Below are 10067 nucleotides of genomic sequence, written 5' to 3'. Positions count from 1 at the left end.
AGTATCATTTTAACTCCTGATCTCTATTCTCCATCTGTGAAAATGAACTCCATTGCTAGAAGAGAACCACACACTTGCAAAGTACTATCTATGGGTCTTTAGGAATGTGACTTCACCAGTTAGGCCTGCCTCTCTCATCAGTCAGGAGTCAGAGTGCAGCAAAGCAGCCAAATATGGGTGACAGGAAAGTGCTAAGCCCATACCTGCCATTCAATGCCCAAAGTCAGGTAAAGGCTTAAATGAGTAAGAAAAGCATGTTCAGTTCTGTGGAGGTAGGATAAAGGAGAGGAACCTTGACTAAATTTCTTTTACCAAAGGTATATAGAACAGCCAGGCCTTGCGGCTCCTTGCACTATCCTTTGTCTGAGGACTAACAAGTTTCACTCAAACCACTTAAGATTCAGAGTTTATGATTAACAACATTAATCTAACATACAAATACTAATTAAAAAAAAATGCTGTGCACTGTCATGCTCCTAGAAACAAGAAAGGCAGCAGTTAGAGATGGATTTCACTGAGATGCTTTTTTTTTTTTTTTTTTTTTTTTTAACGTTTATTTATTTTTGAGACAGAGAGAGACAGAGCATGAACAGGGGAGGGTCAGAGAGAGAGGGAGGGAGACACAGAATCCGAAACAGGCTCCAGGCTCTGAGCTGGCAGCCCAGAGCCTGACGCGGGGCTCGAACTCACGGACCGTGAGATCATGACCTGAGCCAAAGTCGGTGGATCAAACCGACTGAGCCACCCAGGCGCCCCTCACTGAGAAGCTTTTTTCTCCTAAAAGTTTCAAAGACTCAAGATTCCTAAGCTGAAGATGATCTAGGATCAACCCCACTTCTACACAGAGCTTAGATTTAATGGATGGCTGCTTTAAATTCTAAAGTATTCTGTGCAGGAGTGTCTACCTAGTTTAGCAGGTAGAGCATGCAACTCTTGATCTCAGGGTCACGAGTTCAAGCCCACTGTTCGGAATGGAGCCTACTTAAAAAAAAAAAAAGTATCCTCCACAGTTTCTATTCTGTACAGAGTTCAAATATTTTCCAACAGTGAAAGTGGCTGCCAGAAATGTTAGGACAGATTGGAGATGGTTACCATAAGCAGCTAAACACTTGGAACACAAGGAATTCCACTGAAGGGCAGAGCAGGAGTTCCAACAATGTCACCTGCCAAATTTGAAGCAAATTAGGACTCCCAAATGCAAATGGGTATCTAGCCCTACCTCCTCCATTCTTTATTCACTCAACAAATGTGCATTAGTTGCTGGCGTGGGGGAAGGAATGCCAGGAAGTAAGAGAGATACAGGATTCTAAGATTTAGTTCTTGTTCTCCGTGAATTTGTTCTTGTTAAAACAAAACAAAAACAAAACAGATTGGCGAGCAAAAAGTTAAAAATACAATGCTTTAAGTACCGTAACAAGAATACAAGAAAAGCCATTTTAACATATAAGTTAACAGCTTCCTTTCAAGGGAACATATTTTCTTTGCTAAACTGCTAAAATACAGAAAAAGGAAAACAAAAAATCGCTCTTCTGATTTAATGACAGTTTAGCAGTCCCAAAGCCCATTTCGCTCTCTCTCCTTTCTTCCCTCTCAACGATCTCGGCCGCAAATGCTCCTTCATTCCAATCTCCATACTCTGCGGGCGGCCCCATAACAGCTCCATCGCAAACAATGCCCAGACTATCAAGGTCAGCCCCAAAGGCACTGGGAGCAGAAATCGGAAATGGGTCTTCCTTTAACGAAAGGGGGCGGGGACCCTCCCCAATATCCCCATACCGAAGCACCCAGAGGCTCGGTCTCTAACCTCAGGGGCTTGGGGTCTGCCAATTCCTCAGGGGTTGGGGTCCGCTAATTTCGGGAGTTCTGGCCTCTTTTTCCTATTTGTCCGGTTAGTTTTCTCTCCTGCGAGCCTAATGACCTCCACCTTCCCCCAACCTGAGCTCCCTATTGTGGAATGAGGGAGCGTCGCGATGCAGGCTGGGGCATGGGGAGGTGGGGGAATGCGCAATAAGGAAGATGCTGTCAGCGTGTGTATATGCAGGGGGCGGGAGGGGGGCACTCTTTAGGGACGCGGCTGTCAAGGGAAAGGCTCTAGAGAAGACCTACTGTAGGAGAGATTTATACGGAAGCCGTTTCTGGGGGAACCGAATTGGGGGTTATATCCAGGGGAATACTGTGGGGGGGGGGGGGCTCCACAGATAACCTTTTCTGGGGGAAATATTCCAAGGGGAAGGCAAATGAGTTACGCATACAGAACCCACTGCGGGGGTTCTCCACAGGGAAATCTTTTCTGGGAGAAACCTACGGAGGCGGAGATGTCATAGTAGGGGGTCTCTATAGAGGAGACGCTGTGGAGTTGTCTACAGGGGAGCCATTGTGGGAGCCGCTACACACGGCGCCGTTCCTGGGGAAACGTTTCTCTGGCAGCCGTTTAGGGAATACCATCTGCAAGGAAGCCATGTCGGACCACGCCCTACGGCGGGAGGCGTCGCCGGACCCCAACAGTCTGCAACCCCCAGCCCGGCCTCCCCTCTGCGGCATCGGCCCGCGTACCTGACGGAGGGCGACCCGCGGCCGGGGCCGCCGGGGAACCGCCCGCGGAGCAGCCCCAGCCGGTGCGGGGGATACACGTCCATGGCGGCGGAGGAGGACGCTGCGGCTGCGAGGGTCGCTCAGGCCCGTGGGGCAGCTCCAGGCCCGCGGCTGCCGGGCGGGGCGGCTGGGCGTGTCGGGTGGGCGGGGGGCGCGGCGCGCGGGGGGCACGTCGAGGCGGGGGCGGGGCCGGAGGCGCGCACAGAGCGTGGATGGGGGCGTCGGCACCCGCTGGGATGAGGGTGGGCGCACCGCCGCAGGGCCGCGCCCTCCTTAAGCTGCGAGGCGGCCCGGCGGGACGTTGGGAATGCCGGTCCTTACGGTGAGGGCTTCCACGCCAGGGCTCTGCCCTGTCCTCAGATCCCGCATCATGGAGTGGGACTCTGCTGCGCCCCCAGCCACGCACACGGACGCGCCCGGGGGCGGGGCCTTACCGCGTCCCGCCCCACTCTGCCGGCTTCGGCCTCCAGCGAAGCCTTCCGCTGCAGCAGCCAGGTCCCGGGGCGCCGCGAGAACCTAAGGCACTGCCCGGGTTCTCCTCCCGGTCCTCCAGATGTCCCAGGCCGGTGCCTCGCTGCTCTTTCCTTCCCCGCTGCTAATCAATTGCGCACCCTCCCTTCAAACATCCTGCCGATTCCTAGCCGACCTCAGGTTAGCAGTGTGCTCACACTCGTGCGCAGGGCATGGGCGTCAGGGGGCTCGTAGGTTCTCAGAGGATCCCTGCCCTTTACTGTTCAGATCCTGGCTCGACCTGTCCTTACGAGAAACCTAATGCACCGAGACTCAGTCTTTTCGTGTGTAAAATGGGGGAAATACTTAATTGTTAGGGTTATCAGGAGTTTCACTTATGCAGGACATATTTCGATTTTGTTTTGCGTCCCATATTGACTTGTCAGGATGCCTTACGTGCCCCGTATCCATCTTTTTGCAATTACAAAAATATTAGAACAATTTTTCCGCCAAGGTAATTGGAGCTTAAATCGCTTAAACGGTAACTCTAGTTGAAATATCCTAACTCTGCAAATAAAAAGATCTGGATAATACCTATAGATCTTCCAGCAGGTTTAGCTGAGGGAAGACCAAAAGAAAGGACTAGAAATTAAAAGTACGTATTCCTATTCAAAAAAGGACTTCTCTTGGCTCAAATTTCGTGTCGTGAACAAGTAACTACCATTATTTAGAGATAATTTCACATCAAAACACAAGCTCTGAAAATCAGCCAATCAGTGACTGCTTCACTCCAGTGGCTATGCTTCAGAAAATCAGCCAGTCAACAATAGCTTCACTCCGGTAACTATGCATCTGAAAGTTAGTAAATCAATGACAGCCCCTAGCTTCTGAAAGTCAGCCAATCATTGGCAGCTCCACGCTTCAAGATATAAGCCAATCAGCAAGTGTCTCGCTCGGGTGACCAAGCTTCAGAAGTTAGCCGGGTCTTCAGCTGCCTTAGAGACCACACTAACACTGCTGGAAGTCAGTTCATAGGGAGCTGGATGCTTCTGCTTCTGAAATACCTCCAATCCCTGAACGCGGGGCTTCCCAAAACATATAAGATCACCTCTGGCTTTGTTCAGGGAGGCTGTGCTTTACAAGTACAGCTCTCCTTTGCAGGCAGAGAAGTTCATCTTTTTCTGCATCAGATACTGAGTTCAATTTTTTTTTTAATCTGAAGTTCACAATCCTTTCAAGATTCAACTCCCAGCTACCATTAGTGATAGGAGTTGGGACTTGTGACAAATTCAAGGACACAGCCATGGGATTTATCAAATACAACCTTTTCAGTTCTTGCGATGGTTGCTATTTTCTTTACTTTTTTTTTTTTTTTTTTTTTTTTTTTTTGCAGTTCTATGGGTGTGTTCACAAATTTGTACAGTCACCAAGCTTAGAACACACACAACCAAGCTTAGAACATTTTCATCGCCCCAACAAGAAAACCTACACCTTAAAGCAGCCATTCCCCCATTTCTCTCCAATGGTCCCAGCCTTAGGCAACCATGAATCTTTCTCTCTCTCTATGGATTTGTCCATTCTCAACATTTCCTACAAATGGAATTATAACTATGTGGTCCTTCGTGACTGACATTTCATTTAGCATAATGTTTTCAAGATTCATCTATGTTGTAGCATGTATGAAAACTTCACATTTATGGTTATAATATTCCATTGCATGGATAAATCACGTCTTATCCACTTATCAGTTGATGTACATTGACGTTATTTCCACATTTTTACTATGTTTTTTAGCTAATGCTGCTATGAAAACATTAGTGTACAAGTTCTAGTGAGACATATGTTTTCAGTTCTCCTGGGTGTATTACCTAGGCCTAAAATTACTAGATCATACAGTAACTCTTTAAGCTTTTGAGGATCTTCCAAACTATTTTTCAAAGCAGCTGCACCATTTACATTCTCACTAGCAATATATGCAAGTTTCAATTTCTCCAAATCCTCAGCAATATTTATTATTATGTATATTTTTATTATAGCCATCTTAATGGGTGTGAAGTGGTATGTCATTGAGGTTTTGGTCGACATTTCCCTGATAGCTAACGATGTTGAGAATCTTTTCATCTACTTATTAGCCATTTGGAGAAATGTCTGTTCAGAGCTTTTGCCTCTTTTTTATCTGGTTATTTTTATTAAGTTGTAATAGTTCTTTTTAAAAAAATTTTATTTATTTTGAGAGAAAAAAGCATGAGTGGGCAAGGGGCAGAGAGGGAGGGAGAGAATCCCAAGTAGGCTCTCAGCACTGTCAGTGCGGAGCCAGATGTGGGGCTTGAACTCACGAACCATGAGATCACGACCTGAGCCGAAGCTAGATGCCCAACCTACTGAGCCACCCAGGCACCCCATAATAGTTCTTTATATATTCTAGATAAAAGTCCCTTATCAGCTATATGGTTTGCAAAAAAATTTTTTCCCATTCTGTGGGTTGTCTTTTCACATTCCTGATGGTGTCCTTTGAAGCACAAAATTTTTAATTTTGATGATATCCAAATTTATCTCTTTTTTCTTTTTGTTGCTTGTGTTTTGGTGTCAGATCTAACAAACCAGTGCCTAATTCAAGGTCACAAGGATTTACCCCCACATTTTCTTCTAAGAGTTTAACAGTTTTGGCTCTTAAATTTAGGCACATTTGAGTACATTTGGTACATTTTGAGTTAATTTTTATATTTGGTGTGAGGTAACGGGGTCCAACTTCATTCTTTTGCATGTGGCTATCCAGTTGTCTCAGCATCATTTCTTTTCTTTTTTTTTTTTTTAATAGTTATTTATTTTTGAGAGAGAGCATGAGCAGGGAAGGGGCAGAGAGTGAGGGGAACAGAGGATTCCAAGAGGGCTCTGTGCTGACAGCAGTGGGCCCAATGTGGGGCTCAAACTCAAAAACCGCAGGATCATGACCTGAACTAAAGTCGACACCTAACCGACTGAGCCACCCAGCTACCCCTATTTTTATTTTTTTGAGGGGAGCCTCCATGCTGTTCTCCAGAGTAGCTGCACCAGTTTGCATTCCCATCAGCAGTGCAAGAGGGTTTCCCTTTCTCTGCATCCTTGCCAACATCTGTTGTTTTCTGCGTTGTTAATTTTAGCCATTCTGACAGGGGTGAGGTGGTATATCTCATCGTTGTTTTGATTTATATTTCCCTGATAATGATTACGTTGAGCATGTTTTCATGTGGCTGTTAGCCATCTGGATGTCTTCTTTGGAAAATGTCTGTTCACACCTTCTGCCCATTTCTTAACTGGATTGTTTGGGTTTTTTGGGTGCTGAGTTTGATCAATTCTTTATAGATTTTGGTTACCAATCCTTTCTCAGGTCATTTACAAATATCTTCTCCCATTCCTTAGGCTATTAGTTTTGTTGATTGTTTCCTTCTCTGTGCAGAAGCTTTTTTATCTTGATGAGTCCCAACAGTTCATGTTTGCTTTTATTTCCTTTGCCTTCTGTGACATGTCTAGTAAGAAGTTGCTCTGGCTGAGGTCAAAGAGGTTGCTGCCTGTGTTCTCCTCTAGGATTTTGATGGTTTCCTGTCTCACATTTAGGTCTTTCATCCATTTTGAATTTATTTTTGTGTATGGTGTAAGAAAGTGGTCCAGTTTCATTCTTCTATATGTCACTCCAGTTTTCTCCACACCATTTATTGAAGAGACTGTCTTTTTTTCATTGGATATTGTTTCTTGCTTTGTCAAAGATTAGTTGACCTACCGAAAGTATTTTCTAATTCCAAAACTGTAAGCAAAATTTCAAATGCCAGGACAAAAAAATCTACTGCAGTAATTAAAAATGAAATGACTCCATTTGCTGTTGTAGTGATTATTAAAGCTTTAAATGCTTCATCTTTTGACGGCATTATCATGGATGCAAGTAATGATTGGCAATGCAGAAAACGTTTTCCTTTGTGCAATACTCTTCTTGTGAAAAGGCTCATTTGTAAGACTATTTTGAGAAAATCCCTTCCAAACGAGACTTCAGACACAAGAGAAAATTTTTGTTCAGACTCTAATTGAGTTAGGAGTTAATGAAGAAAATTGTACTGCTTTTGGTGGAAATCATACAAATACAAATGTTGGTAGATGTTTGCACGAAGTGCAGACATTGTCTATTCAAAGCTGAAGGTAAAGCATGAATGATTCTATGGAAGCTGTTGGCTGTCCTGCTTATATTGTGCATAAGGCTGCTAAAATGGCAGTTCATGTCCTTCCATTTCTTTGATGTAATTGTCATGAAATTGTTCTTTTTTTTAATTGTTCTCTTATGCCAGCATTTGTACAATTCAAACTGAACAATTAAGGGATTTTGTGATTTTGCTGGCATTTTGTATTTTTCATTTCTCTTGTTAGCTCTCTTTAACAAATGGAGTTGAGAGAATTCTGTTTGAAGCACTGGAATCTTACTTTCATTCTTAAAAAAAAAAAAAAAAAAAAAAAAAAAAAAACAGCTCCCAAAATTCTTACTGGCTTTAAAAACAATCCATTAGGGGCGCCTGGGTGTCTCAGTCGGTTGAGCGGCCGACTTCTGCTCAGGTCATGATCTCACACTCCGTGAGTTCGAGCCCCATGTCGGGCTCTGTGCTGACAGCTCAGAGCCTGGAGCCTGCTTCAGATTCTGTGTCTCCCTCTCTCTCTGACCCTCCCTCGTTCATGTTCTGTCTCTCTCTCTCTGTCTCAAGAATGAATAAACATTAAAAAAAATAATAAAAACAATCCATTAAGGGAAACCAATTTATTTCTTGTTCATAGTTTACAATATCTTCTTAGCAATTGGATTATGCAAACTGAAAAGTGTTATTGCAACACCCCATTACTTAAGGGAACTGTTGTATGTATTAAAGGAAAGACTGATGAAGAAAAATTTATCCCTTTAAGTATCAAGACTGTTCTTAAAAGGAACAACACTACTTATGAAAAGGAAAAGAAATTCTAACTTGAAGTGGATAATTCTTACAGCACCTGTCATGACTACTTTTTGAAATGGATTTCATCTTACAAAGAATTTGATTTTTTTACATGGATATTGCTAAATACTCGTATCTGACAGCCTGGGAACAAGTGGAATCACCTTGTGTAGTAGTGAAGAAGAAAGGAATAAAAATTAATAATAATGCTGTGTTTTGTTAGTGGACGTTTTAAAGTTATTGAGTAAGAGATACAACATAATACTGAGGAATGGAAAAGCAAGTCATGCCATGAAAGATGGTATTGGCTTCAAGAAACCAAATTTAAAGAGCAGTTTTCAAGGTTGTCAACTTTATCCTAGTACATGTTCGGTATACTGGCTCATGATGCTAATGTTGAACATATTTTCCATTAATGAATGATCAATAGACAAAAGAACTAAAGAAGTTAGATGTGACCACTGAAGAAGCTATGATACAAAGGAAATGAACTTAGATGGTATTTGCAAGGAATTTCATAAGCAAATTCCACAAAACAAGTAACTATTAAAAAAGAACCAAAAGGTCAAAAAAATATAATTAAAGGAAGAAGTATATAATTTAGATACTTATAATTTATTTCCTTTAAATAACAATTACTTTTTAGCATGTATCCCGTATAATAGTTTTCTTTTATATCATTGTACATATGCATAAACAATTAGATATGATTCAAATTTAACAGGGTCCCCCTAAATCTGACAATTCTCCTCATAGTACCTCCTAGATCTGAGGTACTATATGCAATCTATTTAATGAGGATCTTTTGAAAAGCTTTTCCCCAATAATCTTTTTGTTTTGGGGGTACAGTTTCCCTAGAATAAAATGGATAATTAAATGCACAGTTCAATGAGTTTTAACAAATGTATACAGTTGTAAATCATTGCCCGACCCCCCCCCCCCACCCGTCAGGATACAGGAAATTTCCATGACCATAGAAAGTTCCCTGGGGCCCCTTTGCAGTCAAATCTGCCACCCTTGCCCCAGACAAACACTCATTAGATCTTACCGGTCATAGATCAGTATTGTCCTCTCTTGAAATCTATATAAATTTGTTATGCAGGAAGAGATAACTAATATATCTCACTATAGTTCTATAAGGTAAGAATTAGAGATATTTCTTATACACAAGTAAAGAAACTGAGGTTCAGAAAGATTTTAAGTGACTTTCCCAAATAAGTATCAGAGCAGGTTTTTCCCTTGACAAATAATTTTTTTTTGCAATTTTCGTGGAGAAACAATAAAGAAAAACATCATAGCTCAGATAGCAAATCTCATCAGCCTTCCCTGAACCTCTTTTATTTTCCCCCAATGTTCCATCATCTTTTCTTGCAAACCCTCAAGCCTGCCCAACTTCATACTCTGCTCTCTATATCCTGTCATCTGGCAGTGTTCACTAAGCAAAGCAAATGCTGGTTACATTAGAACTCAGTCTTGATTCTATCTCTATCTTTCCCCAATACCCATTTCCTAACCACTGCCTTCTAGAAGAGTTTTCTAGGAAGAGAAAAAGGGAAGGGCATTAGAGGCAGAGAAAACAACAAGTGCAGAGAAGTGAGGGTTTGACAGAAACCAGCAGCTTCTGAGGGAACGGATGGATAGTGGTTCAATGTGGCTAGAGAAAAGACCTCCTGGAAAAGGAGATGGTGGGGTGAGGCAGGAAAGGAACTGGTAGTTGGTGTGGAGAAACCTATACACCATGCCAACTTGGAGTTCTCTACAGTAAAAGACTTTAGACAGGGAGAAACATGCTTTTTTCTTTTCTTTTCTTTTCTTTTTTTAATGTTTATTTAGGGGTGTCCACCAGTGGCTCTGTCAGTTAAGCGTCCAACTTCGGCTCAGGTCACAATCTCACTGTTCATGGCTTCAGGCCCTGCATCCGGCTCTCTGCTTGGTGACAGCTCAGAGCCTGAAGCCTGCTTTGGATTCTGTGTCTCCCCCTCTCTCTGCCCCTCCCCCACCCACACTCTGTCTCTGTCTCTGTCTCTCTCTCAAAAATAAATAAAAAACATTAAATTTTTTTTAATTTTTTTTTTTTTT

General features: G+C 42.8%; 1 protein-coding gene across 2 annotated transcripts in view; it reads right to left on the bottom strand.

The window, feature by feature from the left end:
• The window catches only part of DNAAF9 (dynein axonemal assembly factor 9), a 130946-nt gene extending 127990 nt beyond the window's left edge, over window positions 1–2956 (bottom strand). For both annotated transcript variants that reach the window (XM_081795316.1, XM_081795315.1), the window contains exon 1: window positions 2554–2956. In XM_081795316.1, the coding sequence (XP_081651442.1) occupies window positions 2554–2636 (83 nt within the window). In that variant the 5' untranslated portion in view covers window positions 2637–2956. The remainder of the gene's footprint in view (window positions 1–2553) is intronic.
• Window positions 2957–10067: the final 7111 nt, after the last annotated feature.

Source organism: Panthera onca, chromosome A3, assembly GCF_046562875.1.
Source record: "Panthera onca isolate mPanOnc1 chromosome A3, mPanOnc1 haplotype 2, whole genome shotgun sequence".
NCBI lineage: Eukaryota > Metazoa > Chordata > Mammalia > Carnivora > Felidae > Panthera > Panthera onca.
This window is presented reverse-complemented; position numbering and strand designations above follow the sequence as displayed.